At 40.9% G+C, this 19,211-nt stretch overlaps 1 protein-coding gene across 6 annotated transcripts in view; it reads left to right on the plus strand.

Annotated features, from left to right (window-relative positions):
* Positions 1-18,986, plus strand: part of SLC6A6 (solute carrier family 6 member 6) — a gene marked incomplete at its 3' end in the record, with an annotated part of 57,951 nt that extends 38,965 nt beyond the window's left edge. For all 6 annotated transcript variants that reach the window (XM_083869223.1, XM_083869222.1, XM_083869221.1 and 3 more), the window contains 7 exons: positions 32-156; positions 4,841-4,953; positions 7,346-7,483; positions 8,497-8,599; positions 9,491-9,591; positions 10,273-10,443; positions 11,874-18,986. In XM_083869223.1, coding sequence (XP_083725349.1) covers positions 32-156; positions 4,841-4,953; positions 7,346-7,483; positions 8,497-8,599; positions 9,491-9,591; positions 10,273-10,443; positions 11,874-12,014 — 892 coding nt within the window. The remainder of the gene's footprint in view (positions 1-31; positions 157-4,840; positions 4,954-7,345; positions 7,484-8,496; positions 8,600-9,490; positions 9,592-10,272; positions 10,444-11,873) is intronic.
* Between the last annotated feature and the right edge of the window lie 225 nt (positions 18,987-19,211).

The following is a 19,211-nucleotide window of genomic DNA, read 5'->3' on the forward strand; positions in this document are numbered from 1 at the left end:
TAACTTGCTCCATGACATATGTGTGACTTAGGGACTGTTTGCTGCTGGGATGCCTGAACAGTGGTACCAGTTTTGTGTCTGGCTTCGCAATTTTTTCCGTCCTGGGCTTCATGGCACAAGAGCAAGGGGTGAACATTGCTGATGTGGCAGAGTCAGGTACGATGGTGTTGGTGGCAGTGGTGGTGGGCACTGCCGCCCAGCGTGTGAGCAAAGTTCTGCAGACCCAATCAGCTAACATCTAAGTGATAAAACAGAACAAGCTTTCCCATAATTGCCAGAAAAAAATAAGCACGTTGTTGATCTGGGCTTTAATCTAGAGCAGTGAGGGTTAGCTGGGGTTGTACTGTCTACTCTGTCTTGATTAACAGGACAGCAAACACATTTCCTAGAGTGTGCTAATCAAGTTGAGTTGAGATTAGAGATAACTACACCATTATCCAGGGTCCAGAATGTCATTGATTGAAGAATTTATTCCATCCTTCTTTTCAGACTACCTTTATTTTCATTCAAATGCATATTGCCAGTGTTTATGTATTTTTCATAGCTTAGTCTTGGCTTGCTCACGGCACTAGAATAGGATTAGTACCTTGACCTTTTGAAGGGACACACATGCACATACATTCCCAAATCTCACTGAAAGGCAGGAGAAGTTGGAGAACTCCATCTCCAGGATTTTGTGGACCATTTCACCTGCAGGAACTCTAGGTGTTACAATCCTGCATTTGTGCTCTGTAGCTTCAGTGTGAGGTTGACAGAACTGTCAAAATCCATTTTGAAACCTGATGTATACTTAAGTTCCTCCCTTATTTCAGAAGCGTCCTTCCCGTTAACATCCAGCTATGCACATGCAGAGGTAGAAGCTCAATCCTCATAGCTTGTGGCTGTATCTCAAACAAAACAGATGACATTTTTCCTCTATGAATTTCTAGTCCGTGAGGGCAGGTGTAACCATGTGTTTTCACATAGAACAGACAGATTAGTTGGGAATTACCATGGAAAAATAATGAATCAGGCCTTGACAGCCATGAGGCTTAAAGCTAATCAGATTCTAGTAATAACAATGTCACCTGAGTGCACACTTCTGATATTTCCTTCTAATTTTTTAAGCCCTTTTAATTCACCTGCATAGTATTTGAAAGCTTTCTTCTGCAAACATGCTATTAAAATGAAAAAGTCAATATATCTTCTAATCACATGGCTCTGGAATTAAGTCTTTAAGAAAAATGTCTCACTTCACAAGGGCTAATGAAAAACTAATGACATTGATGGCACCGCTGGACTCTTGGGTGGCTGCAATTGGCATAGCTCTTGCAAGTACAATTAGTAACAATCTTGGCCATAATGCTTATTTTGATCGGAGGTTGATTGCTTTGTTTGGAAACAGGAAGCAAGGGAATAATCCTATTGAATGAATCATAAATAGCCCTGGGTTTTTTTATTTCTATATAGGTGGATCAATTCCAAGAGTAGTATTTGTACATTTGGTTTTTATCTGGTCAATATTTATTCTAATTTTTTATATTATATCTCTGATAGAGGCAGCTACATTCCTGTCACTTGACATTTCTAGAGTTAAACAATTCTATAGTAACACTGGGTTGTTAAGTAACCTTTAAACACAAATTAGCTCACTTAGTGTTTAAATAGCCTTTTTCCATCACCTCAAAAAACATTTTTTTAGAGGAGGGGTTTGATAGCTTATTATAGAGACAGCAAGGGCACATACTAGCTTCTGAACCCGACTTTTGATTTTTTTGCATATTTTGTTATCTACTCCTTTATTTAAATCCATGTCACCAATGGCCAGAGATTGCAACTGTCTCACCATGCAGTGGGTGCCCATTACTGCTGGTCTTCAGCTAAGTCCTAGGGGACATTTTTACATGACAGTAAACACTACTGAAATTATCCAAAAGTATCCAAAACACTTCCCATGTGTTTTCTTGCTGCCTTTCTCAGAGAGATAAGTGCCAAGCTGCTGAAGACACTTGGTACCCCTGGGATGAGTGTCCCAGGACCTGCATGGGGCTCTGGGAGAAGTTTTCATTGCTTTTTCTGAGCACAGAAGGATTCAGCAGGTGCTTGACCCTCTCTTTTCTGGCCTTGCTTTTTTTGATTTCTTTTGATGCAAGGTCAGAACTGCTCCCCTAGGTCAGGACAAAGCAAGCAGAGGTGCTGCCACTTGGCTGCAGCACTTGGCAGAAGATGTTGTCTGCAGGGCTGAGACCCCATCTCTGCCCAGCGAGTTAAATTCCTCCTCCCTATCCATGACACTGTTTGTTTGCCCTTCTGAAAGCCACGGGAACATCAGCAAATTTGCTGACAGCAGAATCTCATGGCCACATTTTTTCCCAGTGCCAAATTCAGTATTGGTGCCGTGTGCCTGGGACACACTTGTCAGCCAGGGCTGGCTCCTGCTGAAAGCACTGGTCACTGCTGGCCTTCAGGAGCTTTAGCAGGTTTACTTAACAGTTAACTCAGACTTCTCTGACTCCTCAGTGAAAACAGATTTTAAATAAATGGCTTTTTTTTTCTTCTCAGAAATTCCTTTAAAGATAGAGAGGAAAGCAGTGGGGGCTCAACAAAACCATAGTGAGTCCTGTCTAATCCATGTGATCTCTCTTTGGCTGGAAAAAAATATTTTACCACCCATGCAATTTGTAGCACTTTTACACCAGCACAAGATTTGCCCTTTTTTTTTTTTTTTTTTTTTTTTTTTTTTTTTTTTTTTTTTTTTTTAATTCCATTTGCAAACAAATTCAGATTAAGAATGTCTGACAATAATGCCTTGGGTTTCCTGGTGCCTGCCTGGTTTCTGCCTCTGCAGCTTTCCAGTCATGCCACAGCAGCCCATGGCAATCGGCCAGTGCGTGGGCTGGGATCATGGCAGTCCTCACTGGCTTTTAATAGCAGCCACAAGTGCTTCACTTTTGCAAAACACCCTTCAAAACAACAGGGTTTCAAATTAAATACAATTTTTAGATTATTTATGTTTCAGTTGAGGGCTTGCCAGGAACATTTTCTTTCACATGGATTTTTTCTTTTTATATTTCAACACTTAGTTTCAAAGGAAAATCAAAATCAGCTCAGGGCTTAGGGCACTTGGTATTAGTTGATATCACAGTGCATGAACAGTTTCACTGGCCAAAGCTTACAGAATTGCAGCAAATTTTGAGGAGAGCAGTTTTACATCTGTCTCACTGGTTGCACAGATCCGCTGCAGATGCCATCTGTTAGCAGCTCTCCCTCAGAGAGGATCTACTGTATCCACTGAATTAAGGGTGAAAAAAAGCAAAGCTCCCCAAAATTTGAGACATTCATCAATTTTTTTGGTATCTTCTGTCGTGCAAAATCTTAGTTGTGTTTCATTTAAAATAAAATTAGTTGTTTGATTGTTGGCTAATTTGTATTTATTTATGTTCAAATACTTTCAGTGACTTAAAGTTTTCTTTAGTTTGAGAAAAAAAATCATCTCGTTTTACCTTTTTCTCTTGCTTCTTTTTCCATCTTTCTTGTTGGAAAGGAAAAGTGGGAGGTAGGAAGAGCAGTGTTAGAGATTTTTCTGTACAGATCAGAGATAAGAATTTTGGCCCCACACTACAGCATCTTAAAAAAATTCTTTTTCCCATTGAAAATTACATTAATCCACTTGAAAGCTGGCACTTTGAAGGCTCCTCAAAGTAAACAAGCAGATGAGCCAGGCATTCCTGGTTTCACTCTGAACCGTAATCCACCCTCAGAATTTTTTGTCAGCCTCACCAAATTTCTTAATCGGCTCTGAGAGCCTGCTGTAAATGCCAAATTGCCAGTGTTCCTGTCTCCCACTGGTGGAAGGCTCTTCCTCTCCCCACAAAAGCTCTCACAAAGGACAGCTGATAGCCCCTGGTTCCAGGTGAGGGTGCCTCTGGAGACGAGCACTGTGCCTGTGCTCCGTGTGTGGGTACAAGGGAGGTGACACCTGGTCACAAGGCAGGCGAGACCCCACCTAGGGAGGAGCACTCCACACTTTGGGCTTCAGAGCAGAGAACCTGGGCACTCAGTCCCAGCCCCACTGGTCCTCCTACACTTGCAGCCTGATCTGCTGTTGGAGGTGTTGATGGTCATGCTCAGTGTCACCGCAGCAGGTCCATGTAGGCTGGCCTGGGTAGGGGCAGATGGTGTAACAGCACGGGGAAGCAATTTTACACAGAGTGATTTCACACCCCAGTCGTTCCTAACAGCAGTTTCCTCAATTTTCAGTTGATAAAATTAGGAGTAGCCTGACCATTCAGTGCAGCAGGAAGGGTTTGCAGAAGAGAAGGAGCAAACTCCTTGGAGTGCAAACCCCAGTTTAGAAAAGCCATGCAGGGTTTGGAGGTTGCATACAGAGGGAGGCAGTGGCTGCATTAGTGGAAATCCCAGGGAATGTTTATAGCAGAGTCCTCTTCCCTGCATGCAGAGGAGTTTCATCATCATCATGTTCATCATGACCATGTGGGCTAGGATTGGGATTCTGCCATTCTCTTGGGTCACCCCCTGTCCCCCAGCCCCCAAGACTGTTCTGTGTCCATGCAGGGCAGGTGTAGGGCACCTCCATCACTGACATGTTTGAGACAGATTTTAAAACTGGAGATCTGTTAGCACTGGCCTCGGGGGTTTGCCTGTGGTTTCTGCTGTAGTCATGCGTGCTTCGATTTCAGATAAAAGAGCCAAACTGTTTCATTTCTGGTATTTCCAGCTGCGTTTGGATTTATCTGAACGGAACCAGGCATTCCTGAATTTGAGGGTGGCTCCCTTTACCAAAGAGCTGGTATTTACTACTTTTCTTCCCTTCCCCACTCCCTATTTTCTCTTTCTCTAGGTCCAGGCCTGGCCTTCATTGCCTACCCAAAAGCTGTGTCCATGATGCCACTGCCCACCTTTTGGGCAATCCTTTTTTTTATTATGCTTCTGTTGCTTGGACTGGATAGCCAGGTTAGTACAATGGATAAGGGATGTGTGACTTAATGTGTCAGCACTGCTGACTGAGAAAAGCTGGTTTTATAGGCGTTAGTTAAGAAGAGAATATCTCTAATGCTGCTTGAGAGGAATTCATCTGCATTGTTTTTTAGTGTAGAGGCTACACTTGATGAATCTACAACTGTTGATTTATAATATTGTGTTGCTCAGTAAGTCTTTGTCAAATCAAGAGATAGTGGGGTCTACCACACTAGGGCAGTACTCCCTAACCTAAATTTCAGTCCTAGCCTGGCCACAAAATACCACCATTTTGGTCACAGTATTTTCTTACTTTGGAAAAAAAAAGCCTAATAATTTTAAAGCATAAAGGACTGCAGCAGTCTGTTCCACAGAGTATTTTGTGCCATTGAGAACACCTGCAGGGTGTAGACACCATCATTAAAAAAACAACAATTAATAACTACTAGCAGTATGGGTTTTGATGGTTGCCAAGTGCCAAAAAAGAAAAGCAAAGTCAGCAGGAGGTACAAAAAAGCACATAATGTTTTGTTTAGTATATCCAGGGTGGCTTCAAGAACAGTGAGAGGACAAAGCTGCAGCCTTTTTTGGTGGCCTTGGGCTTGGAGGTGCTGAGCAATGTGGGATCCTGCTGACTTGCACGTCAGCAGCAAGCATTCAGTACCTCCAAACAGGCCAGAAAGCATCTCAGATTCCCGCTGTACTAATTTTATAGCACACACTTCTATTAATTAGCGAGCATGAAAAAAATCAGAAAGTTCAGTCAGAAAGTTAGGTTATTTTTCCCAGTGGTTACTTGTAGGAATGTTGGACTAAATACTGCCAAGAAACCTCTTTATGGCTTAATCTTTGAACTCTCGTGAGCAACTCTCAATTGCTCCTAAGAAAATGTCAAAGTACCCAATGCTGTGGTTCAGCAACCCTATGCTTATGCAAATTGGAAGCTGTCTAGTAATTTTAAAAAGCTCCTCACTGTGCAGAATGATTAAAACTAATTGGAGCGCTTAATTTCTCTCCTCCACCCCTCTGGTTTTTTGGAGTGCAGTCAAGCAGGTTTCTGGAATGCCAGAGCAGTTTCAGATCAAATCAGCTCAAAGGAAAGCATTTAAAAAGAAAACCAGTTTTACACAAGTCAAAGTAACAAGACAGGAGGCAAATTTGATGGAGGACAAAATCTGTTCGCAGGACAGTCTGTATTTCCAAAATAGAGCTTCAGGAAGAAGGCAAGGTTGTTATAGGGCATTTCTGGACACTGTGAGAGCAATGAGGTGCCAGGTAGGAAAATGCAGCTTTTTCTGAAATAATCTCTGTCTTAGGTTCCCCATGATAGGTTATTATTTAAGATGATGTATCTACTTAAAGCGAAGATCTTTTCTACAGATGTAGCCTTGGTGGATACCTCCAATCCATATCCTCATGTCTTCAATGAGCTTGGTGCTTTTGTACCTTGCCAGGTTGAAAGTACAAATCAGTCAAAAGATCCCTTCCATAGCTTTACTTGGGGAAGTTCAGTAGTTGCCTTCCTCCAGGTGCAGAAAGATCTGGTTTTTGATTAACTTTAAACTTTTATTCAAATCCAGTTTGGGTTATTTGCTTAACTCAAGTTACACAGTTGTATTGTTTTCCAAAGGCAAGTAAGTATAAATACAGTTATCATGAAGCAAGAAAAAGACTTTTAGCTCATTTATTCAGTTTCATTTTTGGTTTACAAATGCAAATAGTTTGCCAGATCATTGAATGAAGACTGTATGAAGAGCTCCATAATTGCTGCAGAAGTACCCAGAGCCTCAGCCAGAGGTACTCCACTCACAGCTCCACAAAGAACATGTTCAGTCAAGCTGTTTCACATCACAGTCTGCTTTTCCTTGGTTGAATTTTCACTAACAAACCCAAGAGCAGAATTATACCAAACTGTGGAATTAACCTTACTAGTATCTGTGACATCTCCTGGCACATCAGAAAAAGTCTGGGAGGTACTCTCCTAGCTTGGAATTTTTTGAGTGTTTTCCCTCTGCCTCTTCTCTAGCATACATCCTGTGTTCATCTGGAACAGTGACAGCATAAAAGCCACATAAGTGCCTTCCTGTCATCAAGCACATAAGTGCCTCCTTGCCTCCTTCATCCTTGTTGCTTGCATTTACAGAGCCTCTTTTTAGCTCATAAGGCTTCTAGGTAATAAAAAGAAATTCTAAAAGCTTGTTCCAACCTGAAAGCTCTCCCCATGCTCCAACCTCAGGATTACAAAGGAATTGTTTTTATTTCTTTACTGAGAGCAGCACAGAGCACAGGGCTGGGGGGCTGCTGGGGAGGGCTTGTTCAAGCAGGAGCCTGGGTGAACTGCATGGCAGATAATCTTCAAGTAATTTCTCTGCTGTTGTCTTCCCCCTAGTTTGTTGAAGTTGAAGGACAGATCACGTCATTAGTTGATCTGCACCCATCCTTCCTAAGGAAGGGTTACCGACGGGAAATCTTCATCGCTATAGTGTGTTTCCTTAGCTATCTTCTGGGACTAACTATGGTGACTGAGGTAAGTAGTACCAGTGCTGAAAATTGCCTTCTTTTTTAGCCATTTTTCAGACCAGTTTTATCTATGATTGAGACTGCAAAAATTAGCTACTCAGAGGAGAAGTGCTTTTTAGATGTACAGAGCATCTTTCATCCCTAGATATGAAAGTATTTTGAATGGGAGTTATATATCCCTTCCCTTTTCAGTCACAGGAACAGAAACATGGAATCTCATTAAATCCAATCTGATCTCAGGTACCAGTCAACATGAGTCTGAATATTAACATCTAGTTCTAAATGATGAAACATATAGGAAACCTTCAGCCGGGCACATTAAGAACCCATCCAGTGGCATGCAGGGAAAGAGATTTTTATCTTGGTTACACAAATTTGAATTAATTAAATACCACTGGACTTATTCTAGTATAAACAAGACAGGAATACGTTCCAGTGCCTGCACTGTTGTGATATTTATCTTCAAAATCCAAGTCAGATTTTAAAAACAGCTGTAAGAGCATGACTGTGGGAGGTAAAATAGCGCCTGTAACAAAGATGCCCAAACCCCACAGTTTTTCAAGTGAAAGTGCAGTGTAGTAAAAGCAGAGTCTAACAGCAGAGTATAAATAGAGTTATTCAACAAAAACTTAACTATTTTCATGAAATGAAGACCTTCCTGATGAACTGACTTCCATTTTTAGTCTTTTTAAGGTGTTAATGTTAGGAGGCAACCATTTGTTTCTTTAAATGCCTATCCTAAAATACTTTTAAGAAGGAAAGATTTAAGGTTTCAGTAAATTATATTAAGTGGCTTAATTTTGTTTAATCATTGTCTTGTTTGGAGTTATTTCTGTAGTAAACATGCATATTCCCTGGGGAAGGTAATGCCAAATATTTACCTTACCTATTTGCTAAGTGCTGCTTCTTGTTGGACAGGAGTCATTGGGATATGTTGGTAGATGTTACTGGGAGCTGTCCCTGAATTCTTGGGGTTTTTTTTCCTCTTGGATTTTAACCAATTGTGTCTGTCTTTTACAGGGTGGCATGTATGTTTTTCAACTCTTTGACTACTATGCAGCTAGTGGTGTATGCCTTTTGTGGGTTGCATTCTTTGAATGTATTGCTGTAGCCTGGGTTTATGGTAAGTGAGAATCCTTTCATCTGATACCTTTTGATGAGTCAGTGACAATTTTGCTAGCCAAATATTTAATCATCAGCCACCCCAGAGTCTTCTTCCCAGCAACAGACACATGCCATTAATATAAATTTGCTCTGACCTCTTGGAGACAAATCTGCATCTGGGATGAATCCAACCTCCAATGTTTTTTTCCACAAAAAAATGAGTATTCTTCCATTGCTAATTAATAAGGGCACAATTAAGCGTTTTCATGTGTTAAGTTTAGAGGTGAGAGTTGAAAGTGTGGCCAGCCATGAAAATTTTTGTTTGTCTCTCAGAGAATTTCCTTTCAGAGCTGCAATGTCTGCAGGGACAATCCAACCAAACAAAGTACAAAAAGAGAGCTGAAAGTATATTCTGCCCCATTACTTTTGGCAATGCCAAGCACCTCGGTATGACAGTGGCCTCCATAGCTGCCTGAGCTATGGAATAATCAGATGTTTGCTGATAAGGACTGGTTATTTCTCTGATTCTCCACGTATTCCATCTCTTCAGAAAAACAAAACAATGTCAGATTTCTGTAGAAGCAGGTGCACCATTTGCTGTCAAGTCTTTCCCATGGTGATCCCTCTGGGAAGTTCAGAGAGAGTCTGGAGAGAGGAGAAGGGGTGAGATGGGAATAGGAGAGATTAGCATCGCACTCCTGCAGCCAGATAATGAGGGGAGGGTGGGATGAGAGATTCCCCCAGCCTTTGAGCTTTTCAAGAAAATCATCTTGAACTTCACAGCTGTGGGAAGCATTTGAAGAATACATCTGACATCCTCATCTTCCCTTTAAATACCCCTTAGGGAGCCTAGGAAAGCAGCTTTAACCCTACAGCATTTACATGGCTTTTATTTGCTCAATTCTTACAGGCGCTGATAATATTTATGATGCCATTGAGGATATGATTGGATACAGACCTGGTCCCTGGATGAAATGGAGCTGGATTGTGATTACACCAGTTCTTTGCGTGGTGAGTACTGACCTATGCTCTTTCAAGTCTTACTCTTGGCAGTGCTAAGCCACCTCTTACTGCTTCTCTTCAAGGGAAGGCTGTTGCATTCAGAGGCCAATCTGCAAAGAGAAGCTGAAGGCTTGAACATACTCTCAAAGACGTCATGCTCTCAGATGTCAGCTGTTAACATGACAGCTGTCTAGTCTCTACTGTGCCTGCATGAATTGTTGGCTACATTTAAGTGAATTTTTCTTAGGATTGGCAAAATTCTGCATTCATGAATAGAAGACTCACTCTCCCTACTTTAAGACATAGGATTGCTAGGCAATTGTAATAAAAGGACTTGAGCAGTCTGAGGCAGACCTTGGACTGAAGTATTTTGTTGGGTGGGAAGAATATCCTAGTAATCTTGCAGTGTACAGCAAATAGTTGAGCCCTGAAGAAAACTGGCAGTGAACTGCAGCTGTTCAGCCCCATCTCTTAGCACTCTGTTGTAACACAGCAGATGCTCTAAGCAGATGCAGATGCTCTTCCAGTGATTGAAATGGAAGAAAAATTCCCCCATTGGTTTAAAATACATATGGTATCCATCAGCTCTGTCTTTCACTGCCTGTCTTCCTCAGAGCCAGTGATTGCACCAGAGCCCTACTGCTTTTAGCATTTTTTGAGCCTCACTTTGTTTTCCTTTCTCATCCACAGGGGTGCTTTATCTTTTCTTTGGCCAAGTATAAACCACTGACCTACAACAAGGTCTACACATACCCAGACTGGGCAATTGGCCTGGGCTGGGTTCTCGCCCTTTCCTCCATGATCTGCATCCCTATGGTGATGGTCATCCGCATCATTCAGTCAGATGGGTCACTCATTGAGGTAAGAACAATCCTCTGTCTAGAGGAGAAGGGGAGCTTTAATTTGTTGTTTTATACAAAGTAATGCTTGGAAAGCTGCCACCTTGCCCAGGTAAGGTAAATTAGACGGTTAAAGATCACCTGTCCTCTGAGCAAACAGTAGAAAGAGAACAAACACAAAGCCTTCTGTCCTCAGATAAACACCAAGTGATTTTACTCGTGTCCCACTTGTGCACCTTCCAGCTTGGCAAATCATTACCTCCATGTGCAGACAAACATTCAAGGCCTGGGGTGTTTCTGAGTCTAAGTTTCTCTTCTCCAGCCCCCAGGGGCTGGGGCTGAAGCCCCATCCTGAAAATCGCTGGGGAAGCAAGATAGAGAGGGAGAGACCTAGGTCAAACCTAGCTGTGTGAAAACTCATTGAATTTCAAGGAAATTCAGATATACCTGTGGATTGTGTGTCTCTCAGGCATGGTCTTCACTGTGGGGGACTAAATAAAAGTCAAACCCTCTTAGCAGAAGGCTATTTTTTTGCTTTTTAAATTTGTGTTTATTTTATTTCAAACTGAAACACCGGATCCAGATTGCCCTGGTGTTTGGGAAACTTTGGGTCTCATTTAGACTTGACAGTGCAGATTCCCTCAGGTTTGGATTTGCAGGATATCTCTTGCCCTTTGCAGTTCAGTCTGGGCTCCTCTAATTTTTTTTTCTTGAAGTGGAAAGTTTTTAGAGTCTGTGCAAGCATGAAACTTTGCAATTCTCTTCAAAGTTTGCAGATTAGATTTTTTGCCTAACAAGTCAATCTTAAATGCAACTCAGGGTATTCTTGGAGAAGAAAGTGAGACACTTTGGCTTAGGAAAAAAAAAGAATAGAATTTTAAAAAATACCAAACCCAAACATTTCCCAGAGCACAAACACTTGCATTTGTTTTTGTCCAAGTGTTAATGGCCTTTTTCAGCTGTGGCCAAGGCATAAGTGTTAATTTTCCTGCCTACATTGTCACCATTGTCACCATGAGAGACAAGTCTAAAAGTAGCCAAAACACTGCTCAAAGACCAAGTTAGGAAAGGAAAAAGAGTAAACACTGGTCAGATGCCATTCAGTTCTTCCTTTGTGAACTGAGATGTAGGACAGAAGTTGCCACTTGGCAGCGAAGGCTGGGCTGAGAGGCAGAGCTGTTTCTAAATGAGGAAGGAGGACGCACATCATTTGCAGCACAGAAAGCCCAGTGTGCAGGTTGCTGGATAATGCTGGGACTTCCCTCCTGTCTGACTTCCTTGCCTCAGGTCAGGCTCTGCAGCTGAGCAGGAGTTGAAGGCTCCACAGATCCCCACATCCTTTACAGCACCACAGGCACACATCTCTGACATTCTCTTGGAATGCTGCATCCTGCACGTGGACACACAGAGGCCTTCTGGTCATCTCACCTCTGCTTTCCTTCTCTCTTTCAGAGGATAAAGGCAGTGGCTGCCCCCAAGGAAGTGAATCGATGGTCCAAAGAAACAGAGAGTGGCACCCCCTTCTGCCCCAATGGAACTTCAAATGGCGGATTGATCAAGCCAACTCATATCATTGTGGAAACCATGATGTGAGCTCTCTCTGTGAGAGGATAAACCTGCTTTAACTGCCGTTTACTAACCATAGATTCTCATAGGACCAGGTTTACAGAGCTTTATATTTGCACTAGGATTTATTTTTATTTCTCACAGAGAAAGTTATTTTTTGTGTGTGTGTTGTTTTTTTTTTTTTTAATATTTTGTAAGGTAATCACAGCGGACATCTCTCTGTAGAGGGAGAGCTTTCATATCAGACTAGACATATTACAAGAATTTACTATTATTGGGTTTTTTTAAATATATATATCTTTATCTCTAAATATTATACACCTTACCACTTGAATTGATTGTCTTGCCAGCAATACATTCAAGTCTCAGAAAGCAATTCTAGGTGCTGGTATGGTTGGGAGCAGGGTAACCTACAGAACACACAAAAGAAGCTCTGTTGAGAGATACATTTTTTAAAAAAATGCTGTTTCAAGAGAATTTTCAAAGGTGTAGTATTTCCACCCTCTGGTTCAACTGTGGTAAACGACAGGTGTCAGGGTCACTTTGGGGAGTGGGTACAGTTGTATTTAGTGCAGTCCCTGGATAAGGATATAGCCAAACAGCTGGAGTGGAGAGTTTGCAAGGGATGGAGAGAAGCTGGGTGTGAACAGTCCTGGGGACAGACTGGGACCCTGTCACACCGACTGAGAAGAACTTAAGGAAGGCATTTGCAGGATTTGGCATGGTTCAGTCTTTTTGTTGTTGTTGTTTTTAAAATTTTTGAGATTTCTTATTTTTACTTAAGTGAAATGCCTGCTGTTTGTGTGTGAGCAGGGAGCCGAGTACCTGCTCCTGAGTTTTCCAGCAAACCGTATTTTGGTGTGGTGGCACTAGTGTAAACTTGAATTCTGCAAACTGGGAGGGCAGCCTGTCCCCAGGGCAGCAGGGATAAGCACAGAGCAGCCAGGAGGGGAAAAGCAGCACCTGCTCTCTGGGTGCTTTAGGTGTTCACTTCTTCATTTGGACTTTGGGCAGAAAAATAAAGGAATTATTTCTAGACTCCGACTGTCCAGAGCTGAACACAAACCAGGTCATCCCTGACTGGAGGAACAAAACCACTCACCTAGTGTAACTGGTATTGATAACAGACATGTTGTTAATAATAATAGTAATGATAATAATATCACACAGCAAACAGGTGCTTTTCATCCATGTATCTCAAAAATGCTTTTCCAAGTTCGGTAACCAGGATTTGCTTTATTTATTTATTTGGGGGAGGGAGGTCATTGCTGTTGAAGGAACAGACAAAAGGGCTAAGTCAGTCCCTTGTCCTGTGTTACTAAATAGCAGCAGTGGACCTAGAGCCCCCAGTCTCCTTGCTCATCATTGGACTAAACCATGATTTTATTTTATTTTATTTTACTTTATTTTATTCTATTCTATTTTATTTTATTTTATTTTGGGAGGGGGCTGGAGGGTGGCAAAAATATTTATGAATCTTATCTGCTGAAGAAACAGGGCTGTTTGGAATTAAAGTAAAGGGAACATGTAACACTGAAATATTTTGTGTTGGTCAGAAGGAATTGGGTACCATTCCAGATGAGACTGGGAAGTGAGGAGAAATGACTACAAGGAGTATAGGAATGGGGGTTCCATTTTATGTAGAGCAGGTGAATGTTTCTATGGGGAATCGGATCCCTGAAAACTGTCCGAAACATGGACAAAAGCATTTTTATTTTTTTTCCTCTTTTTTTTTTCTTTTTTTACTTGAGCGGGTTGTGCTGGGAACAGGTTCTCTGGCAAAATTCAGCCTTGTCTTGTGGGCATTGTATTAGAGGGAGAGAGTGTTTTTCTTATGATATATGGTAGTCTATCCAAAGATATTTACAAGAAATGCTTGATAAAAGCAGAATTTGTATCTGCTTATTCTGCTGTCAGCTCAGTCTGTCAGGGCAGAGGTTGTCATTTATTTAAACAGGAACATAAACAGTTCTCAACATTCCTACACAGTAGCTTTATTTCATTTTTTCTCACCCTGTGTGCTAACTGGCCACAGCAACACAAACATTTCTTAACTTGTTGGTTTCCCTGTAACAGAAATGGGGAGATTTAAAACTGATATGGACCAAAATAGTTATTAATTATTAAAGAAAAACATTGCTGCATCTATGCTGCATCTATAACTTCCAAATCTTTCTAGTTTGAATTTGTAGATATTTACAACAGAGAGCTAAGTTGCAGCAACAGAACAAGCCATGGTAAAATTGTGTTTTCTTTTTTCTGGTTGCTGTATTGTGAGAGTTCTGAAGGAAATTTTTGCACAGCTGGAGATGGCAAATATCTAAATGACACCTGCTTGGCCAGTGCCAGAAACCATCCAAGGTCACAGGAGGAATTCTGAGAGCCCACTGGTATCATCAAATGTGCCCAAAATAAAGAAATATGCATACAGCAATTTTATTTTTTTAACAATCAAAGGCAAGGAAATGTAACCAAAGATAACTCTCTTAGCTTAGTGGGCTTCAGCTTGGACTCTCATTTTTGAGTTACAATCAGTGTCTGCAGTAAACAGACACAGGTGAAGAGGAAGTAGAAGGTTAAGGGTGTCTAAATTAATGGTTTTTGTGAGTGCAGATGAAACACTGATGCTTCATTTCTTTCTTTTTAAAATACATAGTCTGTCATACAACTGTGTTTGAGATAATATAGTTTGCATGTGACTTTTGTGCTATAAAGCTGAGAAAAGCTTTAGTTACGGAAAAAAATGGTTTGGCTACATCAAAGATGTCTCCAGCAAGTCAGCTGGGTGTTTAGGCATCTCCCGTGTTGTGGAGAGTGTCTTAGTGGGAAGAACCAGAGGGACAATACTACACCTTTCAAAATGCAACTGCCAGAGAATAGAACCCAGCCCCATTTCAATACAAACTGTGCCATTCAAATCAGTTGCTTCCATCTTCCAAGTGAAAAGGTCTCGCACATATGCAACAACCTCTTTGAAGATTCTCTCTGTCAGCTTCCCTGGCTCTGCTGTGTTCTTCAGCACGACTGCAAGGGAGGGCTGGGACTCACCAAGAGCCAAGAAATCATTGTTTCTGGAAAACAGTTCCCCTCTCTCCTCCTCCCTCCCATGAGAAAAAAAAAAAAAAAAAAAAAAAAAAAGAAAAAATAAGTACTTAATTCTTGTTTTATCTGGGGTTTGAGTTCCAGTGAGCACATTTGCATTTTTACAGTTTGGGGTTTTTACGTAACGATTTTATCAGATTTCTAAACTTTTCTTGGTGATGAATTTGCATTTCAACATGATCCTCTGCCAAATTTATTAAAAAATAATTTTTAAAGAAAGTTTGTGTTTTCTACCTATTTTGACTGCAAAGACAACTGATTTTTTTTTTCCTATATTTACTTGTTTAAACTCTTATGACCTATTTTATGTAAATGAGGAACTCTGTTAAAGCATCATGACTAGTTATAGATGAACGGGTTTGGATCTGGGGAAAACAGTGCAGTTTTGACATGAGATCTTTAGAACCAGATCCCTAAGATTTAAGCCAGCATAAACCAAGACAAAACGCACACCTTTTCATGTTTCGTGTACCTTTGTCTTCATGGGGTCTTCTGGGCTTGAAAACAGCAGTTTCAGCAGTATTTATTTCCAGCTGAACTGAAATCAAGACATAGTAGAAATGTAAAGGGGAACATTTCCCCATGAGATTTTTCTGACCTGTTTCTTATTTTTCTCAATTTTCCAAACCTTTTCAGTTCACCTGTCACTAGTGATGATCTCTCTGAATGAGCATCTGTTCTAAAGGACTTTACCAGTAGTCTTTATCTCAGTGTTTAAACAGTATGATTTCATAAATAGAACTGGTTTTTTATTGTTGTTGTTGTTATAATTCTATTTTTCCTTCTCATCTATAGCTTTCCTTTTCATCTGGTCCAAACAGATCCACACACTTAGAAAAGTCCTCTTTCAAGTTTGAGATAGTAGGTCCACAGTGGATTTGTTCTTGTGTTGTAAATGAAAATACAAAAGCCTGGCAGCTGTATTTGCCATCTGGAACAGTGCTGGTGGCCACCCCACAGCAGCAGCGCAGCTCCTGGTATTGGGGGTGGAGGGAAGTTAGGTATGATCTGCTAAAACAGCTCAGCAAAATTGATTTTCACTGCTGTTCTTGGGGAGAGGAGGAAATGAGAAAAAGTAGGGGGGGAAAAAGATAGTGCAGCCTTACAGTTGCTGTAACACCAAAAAAAACCCCAAAAACATCAGCAGAGCTTTTATTGTCGCTGCCAGAGCAGCACCTCCTGGAGCTGTTTCCAGTCCTGTGTTCATCCTCCTTTCCCAGCTGCAGATGCTCCTGGTTCCTCTTCTTTGTCTCAGCGTTAGATAACTCAAGTAGATCTGAAGACACATGGACATCTCCATTCAATAGATCTTTTCCAAGTCTCCTCCTGGTCTGTTTTTGTTTGGTTTTTTTTTGCTAAGGAGACTTTCCGTTTTGTTGAGGTTGTGCTTGTCACACTTGGGTTCAAAGCTCCCACTTGTTGCATCACTGGCAAACTTCCAGCAGTGGGAGAAGGATTTGAACAATTTTGAATAACTGATAATTAGCTTCCATGTCTTGTGGTCCCTGCAGGATCACTCATGGAGGCATAATGTATATAAAATGTTAAATAAGCTGTGCATTGAATGCAGTGGACAAGTTAGTTAAGCAGCTCAAGTACACTTGGAAGAAAGATGACCCTGACATCATTTCCAAGGAGATTCAATGGAAGTTGCTCACTTTCAGTAAGAAGAATAAAAATAAATCTGTGTTTAAGTAGACTAGTAGATGAAATCTTCCACCCTCATATGCACGCACACAGTGGGGACATTGCTTCTATTCCTAGGCTGCAAATCACGTGTGTAAATCTTGCCAAGCTGTTCAGGATGAGGATTGAGGAGGTTTAGGCACCACTTGCCTGCAAAGAGCCAACCTGCCAGGGTGTCCAAATGGTCTTTCCTAAAGGGGTGGTGGAAGAGGGAAAGTAATAACAAAATCCTGGACCATGGCCTCTCCAAAGAAGCCTTAAGCTCTCCTGGCTCCTTGTAGGCATCACATGTCTCCTGGCATTGGAGGTTGGGTGTGGTGTGGGTTCAGGCAGCTGCCCTGGACTTGTTTTCTCCAAAATCAGCATCCAAAGCCTTGTGGTTAGGATTGACGTGTAGTTGTGTATTTGTATATTTGCATGAGCAAAGGTCAGGAACTGTCAGACCCTGGTAGCTTGTTTTATTTCTTATAATCAAAGATAAGCTTAAGAAACAAAGTATTTGGTTGATTTGGTGACACTTGACATTTAAGAAACCCTTGAACTAGTGCAAAAGAGGTGCCCTGAGCTCCATATTTTGGTCACAAAAATTTTCTTATGATGCTAGCAGTCAATTTGAGTCTATGGGAAAGATTGCTCAAGAGAGACTTGAATATAACCAGCACCAGCACCCCCTGGAAAACTGCCCAATCCAGCCCCACACCCTCCACCAGACTGTGGCTCTTTTTTGCCAGCCCAAAACAAAATGTGTACATGGACAATGCTTCTCTGAAAAAAAAAAAAATCTCAATTTGTTTTTTTCTATTAAAAAAATAAACAGAAAAAGTCACATTCTTTGTGTGGTTTTTTTCCAGTTGTTATTGGGAATTGGTAATTTCAATTTACCCATGTCCTAAAACAAGACCAGAAATAGCTTGACACACCATTTCATCGAAAACAGGGACAAGCTCAAAATTTTGCAGGTTGAAAACTTTAAGAAAGCAAATTACGCACCCATCCCCGGCAAAGACAGAAAACTTGGGTGACAGGGTTTGTGCCTGGAAAAGAGCCTGACCCTGCTGGTAATGTTGGGCAATTGAATGGCAGACACAGCCTTTTTGTGTTGCTGCTGTGTCGTCATTTGAAATAATCAGTCAAAGTGTCAGAATTTAATTACCACAAGCTTTAGGAGTAAAGCAAATGGAGATAATTTCAAAGGGGCAAGTTTGGGAGGTTTGTTCCCTGTGGAGCTGCAGTACACAGCGGGGTGGTGCTGCTCACTTTCACATATGCAACACAGGGAAAACATGGCCTGACTTGAGAAACCAGAAGAAATATTGGGAAAAAATAAAGCTATTTATAAAGAAAAAAAAAAGTAAAACTCGATGATGCTAAGGAGCTGTGCACATGCTCTGTAGGGCTTCAGCCCTGTAGCAGTGAGCACAATGTTGTTCCTAAATGTACCTGCTTCTGCAGCTGAGATGTTAGAAAGGGTTGAATTTTTTTTCAATATATAAAGAAAAAAAAAAAAAAAGAAAAAAAAAAAAAACCAAACAGTGGCAAAATTATGTTGAGAGGCTGATTTAAAAAAAACCAACAAAACCTGAGGGGGCAAGTTGAGTTAGTTCATGACCTGCTCCTGTCCTGGAAGCCAGCGCTGGTCTCTCGGCATCGCAGCATCCCAGTACTGTTCTGAAGTGCTCATTGTTCAATAGGATGTTATTTCTTCTCCAGTGTAATGTTGTGATTGTTACCTGATAATGTTGCCAGGGACTTCACATTGTAAGAGGTGGTCCATCTTGTTTGATGTATTTGGCTAAAAAACAGTGGTGTTTTTTTAATTATTTAAATTCCTAGCGACTGTGACTACAGTAATGTGATAATGAGTAGCACATGCAGCGAGGAGGCGAGGGCGATGATAGCCTCCTTAAAAATGTCATCTGAACTTTTTTTAAAGAAAAGAAAAACCTTAAAAATATTTTTAAAACATTTTAAAACATTTTTTGTGTGTTCCAAAAGGGAACATTTGTATTTGAAAAAAAATCCTGGACTGTAATTTAATCCTAAAATCCCCTAGCCTTTGTGTATATGGTAAATGTTTGTATTTTGCAATTTCTGTTTTGCTTTTTAGATAAATGAAATGTATATGGATATTTTTAAGTCATCTTTGCTTTTTTAGATGAGTTTGTAATCACCTTATAACTGAAAATAAAACTTTCCTTTATAAACCAGCAATGCTCTTGGATGGTTGTTTTTTTTTTTTTGGTCTTTTGAGTAGCTCAGTATTTCCTTTAAACCTGTTACCTATTTTGGGGTTGTTGGTGCGGGGGTTTTTTACCCTTATAAAATACTATATATATAAAATATGTGTAATCACTATCTAACTTCACACCTGCCATGGTTTCACCCTGATTGGCAGCACAGCCCCAGACACAGCCACTCACTCACCCCCTCATTCAG

The sequence above is a fragment of the Zosterops lateralis genome (genome assembly GCF_965231275.1).
Source record: "Zosterops lateralis genome assembly, chromosome: 11".
NCBI classification, from domain to species: Eukaryota; Metazoa; Chordata; class Aves; order Passeriformes; family Zosteropidae; genus Zosterops; species Zosterops lateralis.